At 39.6% G+C, this 23,729-nt stretch overlaps 2 protein-coding genes across 2 annotated transcripts; one reads left to right on the top strand and one right to left on the bottom strand.

The window, feature by feature from the left end:
• Nucleotides 1-5,354, top strand: LOC119904096 (Golgi reassembly-stacking protein 2-like). Its single transcript, XM_038720497.1, has 10 exons — nucleotides 1-191; nucleotides 1,300-1,380; nucleotides 1,490-1,693; nucleotides 1,925-2,011; nucleotides 2,098-2,228; nucleotides 2,894-3,026; nucleotides 3,134-3,266; nucleotides 3,427-3,510; nucleotides 3,629-3,724; nucleotides 4,318-5,354. The coding sequence occupies exons 1-10, from the start codon at nucleotides 129-131 to the stop codon at nucleotides 4,515-4,517; spliced, it is 1,212 nt and encodes a 403-aa protein (XP_038576425.1). The 5' UTR covers nucleotides 1-128; the 3' UTR covers nucleotides 4,518-5,354.
• Nucleotides 5,355-5,534: 180 nt separating this feature from the next.
• On the bottom strand, nucleotides 5,535-23,143 carry tlk1a (tousled-like kinase 1a). Its single transcript, XM_038720492.1, is given in 24 exon segments — nucleotides 5,535-6,575; nucleotides 6,685-6,792; nucleotides 6,906-7,017; nucleotides 7,531-7,666; nucleotides 7,831-8,000; nucleotides 8,096-8,185; nucleotides 8,349-8,440; nucleotides 8,544-8,625; nucleotides 8,847-8,944; nucleotides 9,457-9,523; nucleotides 9,761-9,949; nucleotides 11,626-11,762; nucleotides 11,844-11,954; nucleotides 12,185-12,277; nucleotides 12,391-12,477; nucleotides 12,572-12,667; nucleotides 12,876-12,919; nucleotides 13,024-13,099; nucleotides 13,739-13,777; nucleotides 15,916-15,987; nucleotides 16,110-16,231; nucleotides 22,877-22,913; nucleotides 22,915-22,953; nucleotides 22,955-23,143. Coding segments are annotated over 24 exon segments (2,310 nt in total). The 5' UTR covers nucleotides 22,997-23,143; the 3' UTR covers nucleotides 5,535-6,404.
• Between the last annotated feature and the right edge of the window lie 586 nt (nucleotides 23,144-23,729).

Consider the following 23,729-nt stretch of genomic DNA (forward strand, 5'->3'; position numbering starts at 1 on the left):
CACCACAGCGGAAGTGCTGGGAACCAGGAACCACAGGAGGCACGGCGCATGATCTGGCGCAGAGCCGCCTGCAAACTAACACCTACTAACACAGCCCTGATACTACACACACACACACTCAGGCTAACATGGGAGCGTCTGAGAGCGTCGAGATACCAGGTGGAGGAACTGAAGGCTACCACGTCCTCAGGGTAGGATCCGTCTTCATGTCCCCGTGAGACGCATCATGTTTGCTGTCTGTGAGAGAGACCTCCTGTTAGCTGCAGAAAGACAGGAGCTAACATTTTACTAACGGAGTTAACAGCTAGCTTAAATATTGACAGTCATATATTCATGCAGAGGCAGTTATTTGACAGGAAAACGTCGCTAATTTGTCATCACATACACCAGCTAGCTAACAACATGAATGAGTGCTCGTACTGTAACGCTAGCTAGCTTGCTTAACGTTAGTTGGTGTTACGCCCCACACTGTGAGGTACATCATCATTGACCTGAAACGGATGTTGTGCGTGAACTGTGTTTAGTTATTGTTTCATATCATTTTTGTATAATAATCACTGGCCGTTCTCAATTTTGTCAGGTGTTTTTAAGCTGTATGCATTGATATGCCCTGCCATGGTTAATTGTCACTAACGTTACTCAATCCACTCCCCTCTGTTGTCTCTCAGTGAAGTGAACGCCTCTTTGGGAGTTTTCGCGAAAGAACAGTGCTGTTGTTGTTGGCAGAATAACCGGTGTGGTTACTAAACATAACATTTAAAAGATGGGTGTGTGCCTTCATGTCCAAAAAAGGCGATGAATATACCCCTTTCATGTTAACGTTACCTTTTTTCCTTTTTATATAACTAATTACATTTTACTTTGATTTAGGCTGTAAAGAAGACTTTCATTACAGATTAACATGCATTTCCCCCCTCAATTAATCGTTTATAAAATATTAATTTGATTTAGATATTTGCGTTAACAAACAGGTGTTCTGGTGTACCTAAGAAAGTGGCCACTGAGTGTAAACATCCAGCAGATGATGGCATTTCCTCATTAACGTTATATGAGAATCATTTTGTACTCTGATGTACAACCCTGTCAAGCATAGCAGATTTCTATTAATACTCATCTTGTAATAATAATATAAAAATGGTCATTATTCATCCTCTAGCTACTACAAGCGACTGTGAGTTCAAGAAAAGCGCTATACAAATTCAATTTATTTTTATTATTATTATTATATCTCAGAATGAACCATTTCACATGTTCGCTGATTACAAAGCTTTGTTGTCTTTATGATGCTGTATTTTTCAGGTGCAAGAGAATTCCCCTGGTCACCGGGCAGGACTGGAGCCATTCTTTGATTTCATCATTTCCATTTCTGACACTAGACTGGTAAAGCTTACTTTAATGGCAATAATAAAACTTGCTGCAGCTGTTGGGCCTGCTTTAGTAAGTCTCATATAGCCACACCTGACGATTTGATTGTTTTGATCTCCCATAGAACAAGGACAATGACACCCTGAAAGAGTTGCTGAAGATGAATGTGGAGAGGCCCATCAAGATGCTGCTGTACAGTAGCAAGACGCTGGCAGTAAGGGAGACAATGGTCACGCCCAGCAACATGTGGGGCGGCCAGGGGCTTCTGGGAGTCAGCATTCGCTTCTGCAGCTTTGAAGGAGCAAATGAGAATGTCTGGCATGTCTTGGTGAGTGTTTGCCGATCTGCGTGCTGTTTAGATATGATATAAGATTTTTTGGGATGTTTAATCTTTCATGATCTTGGAATTATAAGCTTGATTGTATGTGTATTCTTACATCATACATACTCCACATTGTTCATAAAAAGAAAAAGCACAGAAGTGTAAAATTATTATTATTATTATTTTTTAAAGTTATTGCTTTCACCTAATATGTTTATAAATGTTGTTGGGGTCCAGGAAGTGGAGCCAAACTCTCCTGCAGCCCTGGCTGGTTTGAGGGCCCACGCTGACTACATTATAGGAGCTGACACGGTCATGAATGAGGTACTTGCTTTGCAGATGAGTGGTAGATTAGTTGACTTGAATTCGATAACAGGTTGACCTGTCGTGTATCTCTGCTCCTTCCCCAGAGTGAAGATCTGTTCTCCGTCATTGAATCCCACGAAGGGAAAGATCTGAAGCTGTACGTTTACAACACAGATACAGACAACTGCCGCGAGGTGATCATCACTCCAAACTGTGACTGGGGTGGAGAGGGCAGGTATGACCGTCACAAGACAAGCCGCATCTACCTGAATTTGACTTCTGTTGCCAGTTAAATTTTGGTATTTTATTGTTTTTAGTTAGAAAATGATGATTTGCTCCTACAGTACGAAGGAACCTAATATAATCCAGGTGCAAATCTGGCCCTGAACCACTGCTGCGTGACTAAACTAAACATCAACCTTGAATGACAAAAAATAGTACATTTAAATTTACTCAATTAGTTGACACTTCTATCCAAACCGACTCACAATTGCTGGGCCCACGCAAGTGTCTTGCTCAGTGACACGTTGGTGAATGTGTCGCAGTGGGAATCAAACCTAGGTCTCCCACACCATAGGTATGCGTCTTGTCCACTGCACCAACCCAAAAAACAGGATTCTTTATATTTGCAATGTATTTATGATTCTAATAACGCATTTAAATAAAATTAAAATGTACATTAATTTTTCATTTCACATTTGGTAAAAGAAAATAAAAGAATAATTAATTATAAGATTAATTTAGTTTTATTTGACTGCATTTTATATTATTACAACTCTTTTTGTGGTTTATGACTATGTTAGATGTTTAGTTTTAGGGAGTGTAAGGTTGTCATTGGAAATCATCTTTAAGGCTACTGTGTTAGGATGTTTTCCCCTCACAGTATTGCTGTCTCTTCAGTCTAGGCTGTGGAATTGGTTATGGCTACCTGCACAGGATACCTACACTGCCATTTGAAGAGGGCAAGAAGATCAGTTTCCCTGCACAGACTCCCAGTGAACCAGCTCCTCCACCAAAAGATGACTTCACAGAGGTAGCTCAGCATTGTAAACAGAGAAATAATTGCATCCGGACGAAAACATTATTTTGATAGGATCTAGGTTCCAGAGCTTGTTTACTGAGGTCATTTCTGGTCACCAGGTCCATCTCTCTGCTGTCATTCCAACCGTTCCAGTTGTTGTGTCATCTTCTGCATCGATTGGATTAGAGCAGTCTTTTGCTGGCTTGTCAGTGAGCTCTAACCCAACCACTGTCGTTAGCAATCTTCAAACAGGTACACTGTCATCTCTGACTGTTTCCTGTGTGATTTGATGTGTGGTTGACCTAGCTATAAAGCTACACCTATCTGCATTCCCATTTAGACATTAAAGCACATTCCAAGAGACGCTTCTATCCACATGCAACATAATAATGGTTTTGTTAAATTGTTTCAGGAGCTCCTACTGTCCCACTGCCCAGCCAAGTCCCCTCCACACAAAGCGTCCCCCTGTCTGTCAATCCTGCTGCCACACTGCCAGGTTAGTAGAAATGAGTTCCCCAGGCTGTCAAAGCTAGCTAGTCTGAAACCCAAACTTGCACAACATTATTAGTCTGTTAACCCAGCACTGTCTAAAATATATAATATCTGTTGCACAGGTTTAATGCCCTTTCCTGGAGGTTTTCCACCCTTTCTCAATTTACACAATCTAAATATCACCTTGCCACCTGGAGTTGGTAGATTACATCATGCAGGTATTATTATTGTATTCTCTGGAGTGTGCTTGGGTTAGTTGTAAATCATCTTCAAGGGTAAGCCTGGTGTTATTCTGATAGTCCGCAAATCCCATGAAAACACCACATCAAAACCAAAGATGATTGTATTAACAAGTATTGCATGTGTAGCTAAAGCATGCTTACAACTCATTCCACAGATCTCCGTTGATGTACAAAAACTATTAAAAACACACAGGCCATACTTTGAGTATTAAACGTACAAATGCATAGCTTAGTTTTTTTCCATGGGATTTGCGATGACAATAGAAATACAGAATATCTCTATCCTCAAATGAGTTTTAGAAACCTATGTATGAATGCTAATTTCTACTGAGACATTGCATTCTTAGATGTGATTCAGCAAGTTCATTATACCGTTCACATTTGCGAGCAAGTACCATTACAGGTATGTCTCCTCCTGGAAAATCATTTATGGTTTAAAAAAAGCAAACTATGCAGTTACCCACCACATTTGAATCACTAAAAATGCAATGAAAACAGCTTTTGTTGCCAGTTTGACTTTAAATGCATCTCTGCAGTAGTTGGTAATAGTTTTTGTTTGTGCTCCATAGGTCTTCCACCTCTCACCCTGCCAGCTGTGGTCCCCGGTGTAACTGTGCCTCCGTCGGACTTTATTCTTCCTCCAATCACTGCTAATACAGCTTCCTCCTCCCATATCCAACTCAACAGTTCACTGACCAAAACCCCCGTACCGTCAGCAGTGACTGCCTGTGAATCAATAAATATCACAATGACTGCAGACTCATCTTAGCAGAGAGCCCCATTTAAGGTTGTCAGCCTGCTCTTAAGTCTGAACACAGTATAGCTAGTTTATTAGCAGCACCACTCAGTTGACAAATTGCTCCTACACATAGTTAGGATTGCTGTACGAGCTTCAGTATCTCGAGGACACTGGAACTACATTGCTCGCATGCAGCAAAACTCAAGTTTTCCCGTGAATGTGTCTGCCAGTCAGGAGCAGTTTGTTGATGGCGGTGAAAGGAAAATTACATCACACCTTTCAGCAGAGTTCAAATATACACTGTTGCAGAACATTTTTAAATAGGTCACAACTCAATCATAATAATAGGGTGTTAACACAAACTATGTGGGCTTTTAGAGCTTGGCTCAAATGCGAAGTGTAAAATATGTGAGAAACAGGTTGCTTTTAAGTGTGCAAGTCACTATTTTTACATTTTTTTTGGGGGGTCAAACTACCATAGATTCCCCGAAGGGTACTGGTGGAAAATTTCTTTTTGGGAAGTACTTGTTAGCTCACAATATTGTTTTTGCATTCCTCCGATCCATGAGAACAGACGGTGTGTTATATGCTGCTAGTATAGGGAAACAGGAGAGATGGGACAGCTGCAATGATACAGACTTGTGCCTAAGCCACTCATGATGGATTAGAGTGAATGTAATGTAAGGAAAATCCCAATGTAAACTACTCAAGGTCTTCAGGGGCAGACGGGGCATTAACTTGTACTACTGAGGGTTTGCTTACTGCAGTCCTGTAGGCATTAAATATAGACAATGTTTTGGTTTTGTACAAAAAATAATTTGTAAAGTAAGATCTCATTATCTTGATTAAACTGATGTATTTTCTGTAGCTGAGCTTCTGTATTTATTCAAGTGGTTCACATTGTGAGCATCCATTGTACACCCTGTAAAAATGCAGTACCAAAGAAAACCACAGAGTGTCAGTATTACCAAGTGATGAGTACAGGTGTGAACTTGAGAATGAAAAGACTGATATAACTATACAGTAACATTCACTGGGAGAGAAATATTTCCTGGCATTTTTTTTTATTCACTCTTTGCAGCAACTGTACAATTTGTACCCGAAGTAGAACATACAGCCCTTGAAAAAGTAAGAGCAACATAATGAAACACTCCAGGAAACTAGTTTTACATGGGGAAACTCTTTGTACATGTTGCTGCTGCACTTCAAAATTTGAAAATTCACTTGTACAGCATATACAGTCCAATTTCTGTTAATTAATATTCCTGCATAGGATTTTTTACATTGTAATTTTTCTACATTTGGTTACTTTGTGCATTAAATGTAAGTATGCTGCCCCAACCTACATGTCACTAGATGCCACTTGTATGCTACACATTACATTCTCATGGCTAAGTAACTCATTATTATAGCCTAACATTTGTGAAAAACAAAACATTTAGCAAAATCAATAGTGAAATATCTGTAGTTCTAAATAATGATGACTGTCATCTCCTCACAGTAAATTAACTTCTAGCAGCTGAATCATTTGCACCCTGGCAGGACCATGTCATTGAATCTAAATGGCGGGCTGCCAAGTCTCCCTTCGGCCCTTTAAGGCTTTATCCGTCTGCCACATCTGAGTGTCCAGTCACATTTTCTTCAAGGTACGTTGTCAGTTTCAGTGCTTTTGTCGGACCCTCAGAAGTTCCTTTTACTCATGTCCTTTTTAAAAACATCCCTTCACTGTCCCTCCATTGATCAAGCCCTGGTAAACAAGTAGAAGCCTGGCACAGGTCAGAGGAGGCCAGGTGAGATGTCCCCACCAGTGTCCTGCTCGTCCTGTCGCTGGCTGTTCCTTCTCCCCCGAGCCCCCGAGAGGCGCAGCAGGTGGGGAGCAACTTGGTCAGTTTGCCTTTTTGTCACAGTACAAGGCTGTCAGTATGAGATGATGCTGGAGGAGGCAGGTCCTGAGCCAGCAGCACTCATCTGCAGATTTCCAGAGGAGCTTGACCTCCGCATGTGTGGGAGCAGGTAGGGGTCGCTTCCCATTTGGTGAACATCAACCCGGTCTTCCTTCCTGTATGCCAGGCACCGCCTTATGAAGGCCTGGAGGGGGGTAATATAAAAAATTTGCAGACATATGAGTGGTGTTAAGGTGTGTAGGATAATTGTTTTTACAAATGGCTGTTTCCCTTTTGTATTCAAATTCACCTACCTTCGCTTCATTACTGGCAACAGGCTTGACAGGGAACTGAACATCGGTAGCTTTCAGTATGGTGTTTTCCTGCAGGATGTCCTGTTGTGACTGGTTGTGGCCAAAAGGCTGGAGAGAAAAAAACAAAACAGAAAAAAAATAAAACCAGGAGCAGTGCTTAATCATCATTGCAGTAAATTACAAAAACATTCAAAAGGTAGAATATGTATTGCCCTCCTTACCTTCCTTCCATACAGACACTGAAAAAAGATAACGCCCACAGACCACACGTCCACCTTATTGGAGATCTTTGGAGGTTCCTTACCAACTACAAAACATTCAGGAGGCAAGTACCTGACCAGAATAAAAAAAGCAGACAAAAGTTGTCAAGTGTCTGTAGTAACAGTAGTAGTAGTAACAGCCTGCCATACATTTACATGTTAAGTAGTGAAATTTAACTTCGCACATTTACTCAAGTGGTGCAAGTTCACAACTTTACTTGTGCATTTCTATTTAAAGCTACTTTGTACTTCTGTATTTTTTACTATATTACATTTATTTAACAAATGTCAGCAGTTACTTTTAATAAAGATTTTATACAAAATATATTTCTGTGAATTAAATATGAAACATGAGATTAAACTACCCCACACATACAATAGGTAACTTGGACTTCTGCATAAACAGTATTTTCACTTCTGATACTTGTAGATAATACCAACACACTTTTATTAGGTGAAAATTAGAATTTTACTGACAATGGAGTATTTTTATAGTGTGGTATTGGTACTATAACCAAGAAAATTTCTCAAAACTTATTCTACCACTGTCTATGTCTTGTAGTGTATGTGAGACATTTCTTCTCACCAATAGGTCCCAGCACCCTGTGATGTCAGGTCCATCCCATCTACGCCATAGTTGTCATCATCCATGATTTTGGACAAACCAAAGTCAGTGATTTTGATTTCTCCACAGGCTGTGCCGTCCACCAACAAGATATTGCCTTGAAATCAAAGTAAAATTAGTCAGCACTAGAAAAGAAATGGCCTAGTATTACTTTGATGATCAGTTCAGCCCACTAGAAAACTGACACTCACTGGCACAATCTGATTTAATGTAGAATAACGGATTGTTTTCTTGAATTGAGGTTCATCAGAAGGGTTTTACCTGGCTTAAGGTCATAATGGATGATGGGGGGTTTGATTTCATTCAGGTATTTTAGTGCGTTCACAATCTGCATGACTATGGACCGTGCCTCCTTCTCAGACATTAGCTTATGCTGTTTCAAGTAGAAATCCAAGTCGTTGCCTTCGCAGTACTCCATGACAGTGCAAAACCTATTGAATGGAAAAAGGGTTACAGCCCAGATCTAACAGAAACCAACTTCAAAGTGCTGGCGATGCATGAACAAGAATTCATCAAGTACACTAACGTGTCTGTGTCCAGTGAGAAGTAGTCGTAAAGTTTCACAATTCGGGGGTGGTCCAGCTCCTTGTGTATTCTGTACTCTCGACACGCATGCCTGTGGAGAGGAAGGTAATTATGCTTCTATTAGCAACCAAAGCATGAAGGTGCAGGTGATGTATTTTGAACTGACAGCCTGGCATTGGGGCTTATGGAGATGAATAACAATACACTGAAAGCAAAGGACATCAGAACAGCTCGTACTCGTAACAGCAACATACTTGTGATAGTTCTCCTTCTTCTCTTCTCTCCAGTTCTTGTTAAGTTGGTGGATTTTCACAGCAGCATATCGTTGCTCAATCAAGTCAAAGGCCTGCACAGCATACACAAAATGTTGACTTGGAACTTGAAAAGCAATGCCTGTCAAGAGTATCATTTCATTTTATAACCTATGAGACCAACATTTAATCACTTGCCTTGTAAACTTCACTAAAGCCCCCTCTTCCTAGAAGGTGCAGGAGCAGATATCTTTCATTCAACGTTGGGTGATCTTTAAATCTTTGGATGAAAAATCAAAAACAACATATAAAAAGACCTGTGTGTCAATGGCAACTTCTTCTGAATTAGCCAGTAAATTACAAACGTGGAAAAAGACAAGAAAGCGTCATCCAGTGTGCAGTTACTTAATGTCACCACTATGTTCGAGGATACTGACCTTGTGTGTGCATCATGTTCCAATGTCAATGCAGTAACTGTCAAAGATATTGATTCAGACTCACTGTGAGCTGTCTTCGTTATTTATTCTCTTCAGCTCCCGAATGTGAAGGTTGCGCACTCTCTCCAGACGCTCCAGCTCCGCCTGGATCTCAGCTTCTTCCTATAAATGATTCAAGCACGAAAACACACAAAACGCACACAAAGAACTTGAGAGCTCTGACTACAAGGAGAGGAGCTCATCAAAACACAGCTGACTAGTCCTGTATTAAATATAATGGATGACTTGCTACAGAGTCTGTCAGGGGCTGCCTGTGATGCTCATTCATCTGGAAAACAATGAATACGTCGACAAACTACAGGCTCACTCCATCCTTAGGGTGATTAACACAAAAGAAACACTGGTACAGCTCAGGAAACACGAGAATAAGGCTGAATGTGTTCAATTATCCTCATACAGAAGAACATTTAATAATTTATTCACTCCAATTAGGTTTTTACTTATAAACTGTGTAAAAGCACCCTTTATCCTCATATCCGCCGGGCCCTTGAGAAATTGAGTAACTTATAAAATGAATGAATACATAAGGTCCTGTGCCTGGACTGCACAGAGGGACAAATTCGCCACCGGACAAATGAAATAAATTGTTACTGTAGGTCCAGCATTGGGCAAACCTTCTTCAGATGTCCAAGTCGCAGTTTGAAGATCTCTTCCTGTTCATGGTACTCTGCTAGTGTCAGCCTGTCCAGGATAAGAAACATGGAAAAAGGCATTTGCTTTTGTAAACGGCTTCTCCATGTTAACTTAGATTACTACATTCAATTGATTCAGTCAGTCATTTACTGTGCAGTCCTGTCAAGCTTGCTTTACAACACTTGACTATGCAAAATAATAAAGCTAAAACTACACTTAATCTTATACACTTCCCTCGGGAATGGCTGCTTTGATATCTGTAATTTACACAAGTCCTGAACTTACAGTTGAGGTAGGCTGGGTTTTAGAAAAGGATCACTTTCTGCTCCATTCACTGCCTTGGTTTTGCGTGGCTTTGGCTCCGAGTTTGTGGTTGGTGCTTGGGAGTTGCTGGAGGACGGAGGCTTCCTCTTGGCTAGAAGTTTTCTCTGCCTCTCAATGTCCTCTCTCTGTTGGTTTATCGACTCTTGCTGTCTGCAGATGGAAATAAGTGCTTTTCGTTAGATGGGATTAGTACCATTTCCGTACCTGTGTTCCACTACGACTTCTTATCCAAACACTTAATTTGACTTCATGAGAGAGATGCTCACAAGTCTCAGAGCTAGAGTCCAAGTCAAGTCTCAGAGCTAGAGTCCAAGTCAAGTCTCAAGTCACTCGTGGTTATAATGAATGTTTTATCACCTGCTGCATTTAATTCAGGATGCTTATAACACTGCATAGCTATAAGGAATTCTGTAACTGTAACCTGTTTTTCCACTTACAGAGCACAACCATGTAATGTGCAATGCACTATGACTACTTTTAGTCAGCACACCCTGCAGACTCTCAAACCAGTGTAATGTTAACTTATATTAAATAAAACTGTAACGTTACATGATCAACAATAAACCTGTAACTTGTTTTTCACAGAGCTCAATCATGTAGCCTAATGTACAATGCGTCTACAACTAATGACAGCTTATAAAAAACTGTAAGTCAACACACACCCCAGACTGTAAAACCAGTGTAACGTTATAATTAAATCAAACTGTAACATTGCATGATCAACAATAAACCTGTAACCTGTTTGCAGCCAACGTTAATAATTAACGTGATTGCAGCCAGCGGGACATAAATGATTACGTTAGTCGACCACCACAAGTTTGGCAAGTAAACAAACACTCATTCATCTTTTCATAACACAGGCGGAGTTAACCTCCCGTAGGTCGTAGCTAAAGCAAGAAGCAAGCTAACGTTAGATGGTCAATGCTGAGCTAAACATGTTTACTCACCACAGGTAACCTATTTTGCGTTCAGTGTTTCTTTGTTTGGGCCTTGTTATATGAAGTTTTAAAGCCAAAGTTTGATAAATGGCACACCAGCTGCTGCGGTTTGTTGTCCTCTCTCACGTGTGGCCGCATGCAGCTGACACTACGTGTTATGTAGGTAAGTTATAGGTAATGCAGGGAGGGGAATAAGCTCATCAGAAATTTCCTAAAAATAAACATTGTTCACGAGTCCCGCACCTGGAGTCTGAGTCCAGAAGTTTAGCCGAACTCATTCAGTGGAATTGAAATAATCAAAATGAGTAGGAATTACGGGACCCTTCACACTTAAGCTCTGAGACCAATAGGCTGCTATTCATTGTGAAAGGCATCTGGCGTTGCACCTGTTGAGCTACAGAGATTTAAAAAGATGCCCAGAAACAGAAGCACAGAGTTATCTACTTCTACGCTCCACAAGAGGAGTTGGGATTGCTTCCAGTGCAGATACAGGACCACTATGCTAATCAGTCTTGCCCGCTCGGGCATCATTGTTCATCAAGAACACGTACTGCAAGGTAAAAAAAGAAAACAAAGAAAGCAGAAATGAGTCCAAACAAAGGTCCAGTTGGAGAAGAGTATGTAAATTACAAGCACAGAGCTACCGCTTCATGAGAGGCCCGAGACTGCCTACTACTTTGTATCTGTATGTGTGTAAGCAGCGCTAAGGTAAAGTAACAAGGCCTGCATTATCCTGCTTTGTTTTATCTTGTCTGCTCATCTAAAAGACCACACTGCTTGTTTTACTACCATCTTTCTAAAACTTAAAGGGGGGAAAAAGAAAAAGACCTGACAAAATAAAGTAACATGACCAGTAAGACATAGACAATCTTACTAAAAGCCTCTTACTTCACAAGGTTTTGGAAGGCATAGCCATCAGTCCACTGTTCTGTGAATGAGGCTCCATGTCTCACTGTAGTGAAATGACCTAAACGAAGTCTGTCCTGCATGCTTTTCTCTCGACAGGCCTGCTTCTCCTGGGTGCTCTGGAGAACAACACAAAATACAGGTTAGCATGCAGGTTTGTAGAGTGATAATAAAGGGTTAAGAAAAACAATTAAATTTACCTTTTCTATTAGCAACTTCTTGCTCATGGTGATGCATTTATTTAAGCGTTCCTTGTACTTTTCAAGTAATTTTTGTTGTTCATCTATCTGTCTCCTGAGATCACAGTTTGCCTATGAAGCAGAAAAAAAATAAAATAACTTAAATCAGCAGCTGCACAAATTATATTATTGTCCCGAACCACCAACTATTTAAAATCTTAAAAAGACTGTTTACAAAGTTTATAAAGTATTTTCTATTACCAAACATTACTTTGACAAACACTTTGTTTTGCACTAAGTAACATCACATCCCATTCAAGCCTTTCTGCAATATAGTAAACAGAGTAAGACCTTCTCCTTACCCTTAGCAGATCATCTATTCTCCCCTCCTTCTTTTCAAGGTCTAGATTCTTAGTGCTTTCAAGTGCAGCCAATTTCAACACTGTAAGGTCAGTCTAGAGGGGAAGACGACAAAAGAAGTTGTTTAAAAACTGGGCCAGCAATCTTAAACACATTTAAGAGTAATTACAAAGAGCCAATGGTGTCTATCCAGTTACCCCCCCCTCACCTGAACAAATTTGACTGCTAGTTGCTTTGGATGCGTCATGTGGTCCCCAAAAGACAGACTAGTAGGAGATGAGCTATTTTGTCTAACCTGCAACAGAAGAGAGAGCACTTCTTTTAGAACAGGGCAACACCAAAATGGAGCAGTAAAGGAGAGTTTGAGTACAAGTTTTGGGGTAACCTACAGCTGTGCCCTGAGCGGAGTGGGAATGTGAGTTCTGGGGAGAACGAATCACTGGTGGGGCACCTCTTACAGGACTGGATCCATTTCCTCCCTGGAACTTAAGGTCAAGACATGAAAAGTGACATCACTGCATAACATTTGACAACAGCAGACCCACCAGCGGCTCCCTTCTTTTCACAATGCTCTTATTTTAGAGACAGGAAATGGATTATGCCTCATATACTGAAAGACTAATACAACACACATTATTTGCTCAACACTTCCTTTCAATGTCTGAACCATCTGAGGCCAAACTGAAAACTTACATCAAAATAATCACTTATTTTGGGTCCTCGCAGTATTGACTTCCCTGTGAAGGGAAAGAGGGAAAAGAGTGTTGTGATTTATCAAAATATTTTAAGGAAATACTGCAAGCAGGAGCCAAAATATAACAAGTCTAACAAAGAAACTCACCTTGGCTGCTCTCTGATTGGATCTCAGGTTTCCTTTTTCTGCCTCTGGCTGTTTCCGACTGTTTCTTCTCTGGGGTCTGAAAGAGAAACTTTACATTTTACAAAACAATTACTTCACAAAATAAAGTTGTTCTGACGTTTACCAAGACTTGGTGCTGCTGTTTACTGCATCACAACACTGTGGTTTTGTGAAGTTTGGTTAGTCTAAACAAATCAAATTTTTACAAAAGTTGACAATAAGCTAAAGCTACATTATACCAACACTGATTCTAAAGACTCACTGTAATGTGAAATTACTTCTGCAAATTGTGACAGATTTTATCCACATCAATAACAGATTTTACTTTGACTTGACTAGCTACTCTCACTGCAGTTTCATAGATCAGGTCTGCTTTTTGACAATAATCACGTATTAGTTGATCATTGACATTATTTCAATCTAGTCTAAGCCTGTAACATCAGCACTAGATCTACATTTTGCTGTAATAGTAAAATATATTCTGAATCATTAAAGATTACTTAAAAAAGGGAATAAATACATGCTAATACAATTAATGACAGCAAAGTCTTTGTTACATAGACTTTCCACTAAATATGAAGTTAAATGATCATACCAAAACAAATACAGGGCTCACTACAAATTGCAGTCTTGAGCTATGTTAACCGCAGCACTTTCAGAATTAACTATTTTTTTTACGACTTCATGGCATACCTACCGAATAAGCAGGAGAACTGCCTCTTTTCACATCTGACCCCTATTACGTGAGAAAGGCAAGAGTTTCAGGCAAACATAAAAAAAAAGAGCAGCAACAGCTGAATATAACCAGCAGATTCTGTTTAGAAGATGGTTTAAGACCTTTTACAGCAGTACTTCATTATGAATAGACTCTTGTAAAATAACAATTCATAAAGGATGAGCATGAAATAATTAACAAACAGCACATTGGTTACAATCCTAGATTGTGATCATTACTTCCATTTTACAAACGTATTATCCAACCAATGCAGTCAAGGCATTTGTCAACAGGTGCTGGTCAGATCTAAGTTGTTCCTTGTGCATCATTAGGAACAATGTCAAATGTGTGCTGAGCAACAGCAGTTTCTAGTTTTTGTATAAAAAGCAGTGTTTAAAGGTTAATTCAACTAAAGTCAAAACTCTGGATTAACAAAATGCTGAAGAAAATATGTTACTGCAGCTTTAAAAAGGGCATTAGACGAACAATAGCACTAATGTTTACATTCAAATTCATGCATGCAAATTAAAAAAATGCACTGCGGAATGTTCGGCGTGTATGTATATAAATAAAATAATAAATAAAAACTGTTTATACTGTTTTATTTTATTTCATGTTACCATATTTTAATATAGGCCTGCACTTAATTATATGTTGTGTGTGGCATGAAGGAACTACAAATTTCATTTTGTTATGCAGCCTTGTGCTGTGTTAATGACTAATAAACAACCTTGTTCCTTGTAATGCAAAACAAGACAAGGGGCTGCAGCGGTGTAGGTGAGTGCTGCTACAGCATACAAGAAGAACAAAAAATGTGAACATGGAGATCCACTTTGAAGGTTTATGAAATAGCAGGGCACAGCATGGTGGTTAGCATCCCACGCTACACCGATGCAGTTGTCTTACTGAAATGAATGAGGAAGTCTTTGTTGGTCTGAATGCAGTCCAACACACTCCCTGATGGAGATTATGTCTTTTAAATTCACAGGTATGTAGCCATATGGCCAATAGTCAAACTGTAGTGAGGTGAAAGGTTAAACATTTGTCATCGGGTATGGATGATGCTGGTCATGATATGCATTAGTAGGGCCCTATGTTGAAATCGCCGACTGAATTGCACAATTTGACAATAAAAATGGAATCAACTGTAAAACACAGAATATCGCGGACAGAGACATCCCATCATATCGAAGAGTCAGCATGTTAGCAAGACCTCATCGCAGATACAAGACGCAACCTCGTAGATTTCATGGCTGTGTGGGCGGAGTCAGATATTCAGTTTTTTAAAGGTTAAATCCGGTCAAGCTACTTTCAAGGAGGAGCCTTCCTCAGATCCACTGGTGATGAGCTTGGTGAGCACACAGAGGCCGTCAAGTACTAACCTATTTAATAATAGACACTTCACAATAGTCATATACATGTATTGCAATAATGCATTCATTGTGAATTGTCCCCTATTAAACAGTATTACAGTATTCAATATCCCACTGCTTGTCCCCATAAAAAATAGCACGTACATTTGAATATTCCTATATGCATATTTGCATGATACATCAAATTCTTTGATACTGATTAAATTTTTAATATTTTCTCAGTCATCAACCACATGATCACTCACTGATGACAAAATGTGCTTAAATTGTAAAACACAGAATTCAGAAAAACAGAATCTGGCAAAATTAAAAAGGATTTCATAGAGCCCTAAATTAAGTGAATTAACTGTAATGCTTACAAAACACAGCACAAATGACCATTCAGACCATTTACACTGAATGCAATTTTCAAATAAGAACTTGTTTCAGATTAATGGACAAAAAAGCCACATAAGCAAATAAGTATGGTTATCATTAGCTAAGCATATGATGAATATTTTAAGTTTGGTACCATTATTGAGACAGCAGACATACAGAATATACACCTCAGTCACACAATGACTGGTATTTTATGATACATACAACAACCCTTTACATGCTGGTCTACATCCTAGCTGAGGAAAACTGATCTGGTAGGCCACTGTCACTCATTAATTAAGCTCTATAGCAATAAACAAGAATATAAATGGAATTTTAATTTTAACATTTAATAAATTAACTGATATAACGATTTGTCTGATCATTCTAGTCCATGTAAATGCAGTTAGTGTCAGTAGGTTAGTGTACCTCTGACTCCTTGTCACTTAAGGATCCCAGACTCCCAAAACTGTGATTTGAACATTCATTATTGGTCAAACCCTAGGGGGGAAAAAGAAAATTAATAAGGCTTAATAAGGCATGGACATTAAAAACAGTATTTTGACTAATTATTATTATTTATTTTTTTTTACAAACACAGACATTGCTAAATATTTACTCACTTTGGTTCCCCCGCTTGTGCTGCCAGTGCTGCCCCCTGTGCTACCGCTGACCCCACCCATAAAGCGTGCCTCCAGCAGCTCCTGTCTCCGGGGGTCCAGGCTGTGCAGCTCCTCCATGGTGCCTGGGAGAACAATTCACAGTATGTCTCAGTTATTCAAAGATCAGGTTATTAAAAGCATTTGAATGCACAGTCAAGAGCAGATGACACCATAGAAATGAGCTTGAGAGCACAGTTATGATGTATAAATTTACAATCTCAAAACCTGACAGGTGATAATATTTTAGTCTACATCAGAATATAGGTCAAGACCAAATCTACACCCATCACCTAGTGGCATTAAAAAAAACCCACAGGGTTCACTCTACGTTTGTGTCTGTGAAGGTCATATATACGAAGTCATAGTTATCCAAAGAAGGTTAAGGTTATTGAACAACGTACACCACAAAATGGAAGCACATCTGCCCAGTACAGTATTGGAAAAGGTCATGGATTTCATCAAGTATGCACAGCTACCTCAACACAACAAGAGCAAGGAAAGTCGGACTCGGAAATTCCAAAACCTACAGTCAAGAGCCAGCAACACAAACAAAACAGCAGAATTTTCTTGGAGGAGAAAGGACGACAACCCCATAACGCAGGAAAGCTGTCAGATAGGAACTCATCCAAACAGAGCAAGACGTTCTGGCCAAAGGGTTAAACTTTGCCATCACACCTCAGCAGCTGTCTATAATGGACCTCATCACAACTACAGAAATCGGCCATTAGGAAAACACGAATTAACAGAAGCAGAACAGCTCAGGCTAAACTAGGGCTGGCCTAAAATCAAAATCATGATTAATTGAACATTTCACGTCGATTACGATTATTGAATGATTATTTTGTTGGGGTTTTTTTTGCCCTCATTTCACTGACAAGGTTTGTACTATTACGCTTACTATTAAAGCTGGGTTTATTTATTCAAAGATTTCACAAACCCATTACGCTATCAAAATGTTAATTAATAAGGTCATGTTGACATTCACATTACAGAGACATGGTTCCTCTATATTCGACACAGAACACAATTATACACGCAACACTTGTTTTTGCCCCCATTCATCATGAGCTGAACTCAAAGATCTAAGACTTTATCTATGTACACAAAAGGCCTATTTCTCTCAAATACTGTTCACAAATCTGTCAAAATCTGTGTTAGTGAGCACTTCTCCTTTGCCGAGAATATCCATCCACCATAGAGGTATGGCTTATCAAGATGCTGATGAGACAGCCTGGGTATTGCACAAGTGTGCCTTAGGCTGGCCATGTTTTAATGTCTGAATGTTTATTTCTCTACAATAAGCCGTCTCCAAAAGCGTTTCAGAGAATTTGGCAGTACATCCAACTGGCCTCACAAACGCACAACATGTGTAACCACACCAGCCCAGGACCTCCACATCCAGCATCTTCACCTCCAAGTTCGTCTGAGACCAGCCACGTGGACAGCTGCTGAAACAATCGGTTTGCATTACCAAAGAATTTCTGTACAAACTGTCAGGAACCGTCTCAGGGAAGCTCATCTGTGTGACAGCGTGTTCCAGGTCCTGCCAATATCCAGCAACTTCACACAGCCATTGAAGAGGAGGGGACCAACATTCCACAGGCCACAATCAAGAACCTGATCAACTCTATGCGAAGGAGATGTGTTGCACTGCGTGAGGCAAATGGTGGTCATACCAGATACTGACTGGCCTTTTATTGTGGCCAGCCTAAGGCAAACCTGTGCAATACCCATGCTGTCTGATCAGGATCTTCATATGCCACACCTGTGAGGTGGTTGGATTGTCTCAGCTAAGGAGAAGTGCTCACTAACACAGACTGAGAGATTTGTGAGCAATATTTAAGAGCAATCTGCCTTTTGTGTACATGGATAAAGTCTTAGATCTTTGAATTCAGCTCATGATATATGGGGGCAAAAACAAAAGTGTTGCATTTATAATTTTGTTCACTGTATGACTGCTGCTACTAAAATTTCAGTCAATTATTTAAATCAATGTGAAACAAATGGTTTTCACCCGCACACGTGAGCACAGTAAATCATGCTTTGATAGCTTCCTCTCCTCATTCGTCAAAGGACATCTATGTGACAGGTGCTGTTATAAGAGCAGTGGAGTCAGGTCTTTTAACTGCAGTGCAATGTGTTTACGCAGCGAGTGAGTGGACGAGCGAATGAGAGCGTGAGCGGCAGAAAGGGACGCAGAAAGTGAGCGAGTAATAAGTTGTCAGTCTGTAAATGTACAGTATAGGTCACAGTGTTTGTTAATAGAAAATAAAAGTCTGTCTGTTGTCCACAACAGCAGGAAAGTGAAGGCAGTAGCGCCTAGTCTGTGCTTCAGATTCCGGTCTGAAGGCTGAGCAGAACTGAATGGGGTGGAGTCACGGTACTACACTAGGATGTTTCAAGGGGAAAGTAGGTCTACATGAACACACACAATATTAAGGATTAAATAACCAACATAGTTAGACGCTCTGAATCTCGGTTTCGATGACTTTTCAAGTAATTGTCTAGCCCTAGGCTAAAGGTATCGGCAGCCCTTTCTAATGCGAAGCACCCCATTCCAACCTCACCATCCAAGACAGGAAGGCACAAGGAAGGCTCTGCGCAAGGATCACTATCCTACCTGCTGACAAAGGACTACAAAAAATAATAGTCACTAACATGATTTATCACATCTTAAAGTGTGTTGAGTAGAAGCCCAGAAGTAACAGGTAATTATGTGTCCCAAACACTATTATCCTGAGAACAATGTTTCGACTGCTAGGCGCTGATGAATACTGTGCTGCTGTGGGACTGTTACGTGAGCTCTCTCGGCTTCAGTGTTGCTGTGGACTCAGAGGGATCTGCCTGCTAAACCTGTGCTTTAATGAGACTGCCATTTTGAATCTACAAAAAAGGAATCGATTGAAGTGGAGGAAAACATAATACACTGAGAAAATCTTCTGACCGAAAAGTACAAAATCTCCACAGCCAGAAAGAGCATACTCGTGGTCAAATGATGAAAGTGCACCAAATGTAGACAAACATACTAACTCATAACATCCATTTAAAGCCACATACAAATCAACTATGACAGCAGCACATGGAGTTAGTCTTTCCATCCAAAAACTAATTGCATAATACCAGTAGGTGAACGAGGAATGCAAAAGGCTAAAGGCAAAAAATACACCGTATAAACTGGAAAATTCATGCTATGATACCATCTAATACTAAATAAGATATGTAACTTTGGTTAATCACGAGGCGGGGGGATATCGGTGCATTTAAGCAGTGTTCCAGGGAACTGACTGAGAGAAATGACAGATAATGAAACAAAGACAAAAATCTCTTTCAGATGGAGGGAAACAATACTTGTAATCAGAATGTGGTTGTCTGAACACTTTATTTATTTACAACATGTTTATTAAAAAACCACAGACTTAAATTTACTAAATAAGCAGAATTTGTGGAAAGACAAAATACTAATTTTGTGTGATGCCAAAATCCTTGTTGACATGTTCAAATAACAAACAAAACCGCACACAAACGCACATACCAAGTTTCACATCTTCAATCATCTTGCACTGGACTGAATTTGGGCTTAATTTAGGCCTTGACTTGTAGTGTCTGGCATATGTAGGATATGAAACAAGCCTTAGCAAGAATAGTTAAACAAAAAGCTCTTCATTGCATCCTCTAAATCATACCAGTAAGTTACGCATTGCCATGCAGTGGACAGCACACGGTCCCACTTCAGTGGGAAACATGAAGTCAATTGAGAAATGTGGCATAACAGTTATGATAAAGCTGACTCACTTAATAATATTGACTTGCAATTTTTCCATATCAGCACAAGCAGGTATCCAAAACAAAAATCACAAAGTGGTTCATATCATTAAATCAAATCACCTCCTCACTTACTTTAAAATCAATGTCAACTACTAAACCAGCTCCAAAATGTATTTACACTTTACATTAACAAAATATTCCAATAAGTTCTTAAACAGTTTAATTGTGTTTGTGTGGATAATTAATATCTTCATGACCAGTATGCCATTTACAACTTGACTAAACAATCACAAAATTGTACCTGGCTACAGCTAATAAGCAATGAAACTGTTGCCAGATATTGATATCCAGGCAACTATATAAACTGAAATTCAAACGGCAACAGAGATAAAGAAAAGCATCAACACATTTTTAAATAACCACCATGGTGATAGATCGGTCACTTGTCTGTATTCAATGATAACCTAGACTGGGCTCCATGGGATGAAAATTGCTGGCAAATTAAAAATAGGCTTTCTAAAGCCACATTTATTGATGCTGTCATGATTACCAATGATACTCTGTACACCATGAACTGCTCAGAAACGCAATGAAGTCAAGTCTAGCAATCCAGAAGCAAATGAAATCAAGGCCACATTCAGTACTTGTCTGACTGAGACTCAATTATTGGACTCATAAAATTGTCTAAACATAAGAACTATGCATCATCATTATGATCTGCATGCAAGTTATAACTGAACTTAATGATGTGGTTTACAAAAAGACATTTCCCTGAATTAAGATGCATTTGTTCGACTGACAGCCTAAATTGTAACCATCACATAACCCTCTTTTGTTATTATCCCCGCTACATGTTGACCCCTTACTACAGAAGAAGTGATCACATTTTCAGGAGTTTGACAAATTAAACTAACCTTTGCCAACACCATTTTGCCTGATAACACCTAAAGCTTACATTAACTGTCACTACCCTCCCCATGCTTAGAGACACAAAAAAATGTTAATAGGACAAATCTTCGTAACAATCAGACAGCAGGTCCATTTCCTCTTCCTAAAGCATCCAAGAGACAACAAACTAGGCTTGTCACATTTCCCATGATAGATCTGTGGCTTCTAATCAAGTTTGTAGTCCATTTTGCTGAAGAAGTCATCTACTGCAGTCATCAGTCTTATTCAACTGTAGGAACGCTGCCTGTGATTGCCACATTAGCCATCTGCATCAATTTGAGAGCAAAACAAAAAGCTGCAAAAGAATGCAAAATGTGATTTTGCATCTTGTCATTAACTAGCAAAACTATTTTTCAATAAGTATATACAGAAGGACTAAATATCTAGCCCTGTAATCACAAACACGTACAGAGTCAAGCTTTCTCATTCATTGCCAATCTATTCAAATGAATGACACAATTTTCACCTTTCACTTCACTAGAGTTTGACTGGCCAGCCTAACTATTGTGGTCAATGTTTGCCGTTTTATCATAATGTCAACATAAGCACTGCATTATTCACTAGAAGCTGTTTTAGGCGTTCAACCAACCCTGTGAAAATTACATGATTTTACCTATAAAAGCTGTAGCAGCTTAAAACCTTCACTAATGCTCCTATTCAGAACGGTCTGAAATGGATCCAGAACCATACACCAATTTTTGCCTAGAATGTTAATGCCAGTTTCACATCGTAGTGTTTCGCAGAGATTTCCCTTTGTTTCAAAAACAGAGGCTTCAATACATAACTATTATCTATATTCAAGCCCCTGCAGGAACATATGGTTGAACCCTTACAACTCTTTGCTGTGTCATTTTAACTCTGTGCTGTTCAGTAGTGACCATCTGTTTATGGCAGACACTCAGGCACAAACTGAGGTTGGACTAAATCAGGCATTGGCAAATTAAGCTTAAAAAAAACCCCAACAACAATACAGACAACAGGTCATCCAATTTTCAATATTTGTAAGAGTCATGCTGATATAGGCAGCCATCATTGATTAATGTCAGTAAATGCACTGATATTGCAAATAAATTAAGAGGCTAAGTAAAATACCTACATCACTGTAATGTCCAGCAAAAACTACTGAGGGTGCAAGGAAGCGTGATTAAGTGACAACTATATTGGGTCACCAAAAACATTAGTTACGTTTGTGTGCGAGTTAGCATGCTGCAAAGCCCAAAGCAGGCTGTGGATTTCATTCATTTTGGTTGGAGCATCTCATGTTACGTAAGTTAAACTCTTTACTCTAAGTTAGTAATACAAAAGGTCAAACTAGGCTACCTACCATCCAATGCAGTTGCACGGATGGTAGGTAGATAGCATATATCAAATGGTTATCTTACAGACCAAAACTAGACTTAATGTTAGATAACGTTACATAATATCATGTTTGAAGTCCACCTAACACACTTCTGTATTACCGTCAAGATGACGATTAACGTTAAGGGCAGTTAAACATCCACAGACATTGTGAACATTGTTAGTGGTCAAACACCAGAGTCTACACACAAAGGATTGCTAACATACACAACCTAACTTATGCATTGCTACCAATCCCGTGGTATAACGTTAACCATCACCCAAAAATGCTTGATTTCTCTCCTTGCATTTACTGATCTATTATTACATCTAACGTTATCTGTAACTTGACTAGTGTTTACTCGTACAACGGCAGCGTGCTTGAAGGATGCGCCGACTACAGCGGTAACCTTTCTGCTCTCGTAAAGGTTTATCGCCATTATGGAAGTAACGTTATTTCTTTAGGTTACTGCACTGGCCTGAACACAGTGCTACTAGCTAGCCAAACAGGCTCAACTGACTTTGGAGCTGACGCGTTACTGTAACGTTAGCTAGCAAGCAGGTCTCGCCACCACGATTTGCTCGGTCATTTTAACACACTTTCCTTTCGCTCTGCACAAAATCACCTTAACGAGCCAACAGAAAAGACATACGCGTCTTAAAACGTATAACAATACCTTCCCGGGCCTTCACCACTGTCGTGGTATGTAGCTGAAAACACAGTCCGTGTTGGGGACGTGGAGAGCTGGGACCAAAGATGGCGTCCCCTCCAAACTTCCACTACTTTGGACACTCATCAAGCTACTTTTCGTGTGTTGGCACTGCAGCGCACACGGTTAGTTTTTCGCACAGACTGTAATTCACCGACTGGCATACATCAATTGTTTGGCACATTGGCACAATGACTGCCACCGGGTGAAAATGTCAAATTATTTTGGTTTAAAGGGCACAAACCTCTTCACACCCCAGCAGTGCGTCCAGGCTCCAGGGCCACCTCTCCGTCTTCAAGTGGTTGCCTATGAAACGTCATTCATCGTGTGCAAAATTCTTATCGCGAGCACGAGGGTGAAACATTTTTTCTCAACCTGAAGAAATAAATCCATACATTTAGACTGCTTTTATGAACTATGCATAATCACACTTTGCGTACAAGCTGTAGACTGATCACTGGAAATGATTATGTTCAAAACTCGAAATAACTATTTAAATAACTGCTGGTCAATATCAAAAGGTCAGTTTTTACTTTAGTTACAATTATGACTGATAGCCTAAATCAAAATCATCAAAAATAGTTAAAGTAAAAACAATAGTCATAATATGACCTATAATTCAGACGTTTTGACATACTTCTATATTTTTATCATGCAAAAGCATGTAGTCGCTCCCATCTATAATATGCAGTCCAACTTAAAGCTGAAAAAAGGAAAGATTAATTTTATTCCAACCATAATCCTCATTTAAAGTTGTTCCATTTTGAAAGTCTGCATGTTCACAGCATTTCCCCCGTGGACCTTAAGAAGCTCTCTTGAT

This window comes from Micropterus salmoides, unplaced genomic scaffold (genome assembly GCF_014851395.1).
Source record: "Micropterus salmoides isolate LMB-PRFRI ecotype aquatic unplaced genomic scaffold, ASM1485139v1 Ms_hic_scaffold_15, whole genome shotgun sequence".
In the NCBI taxonomy this organism is placed as follows: domain Eukaryota; kingdom Metazoa; phylum Chordata; class Actinopteri; order Centrarchiformes; family Centrarchidae; genus Micropterus; species Micropterus salmoides.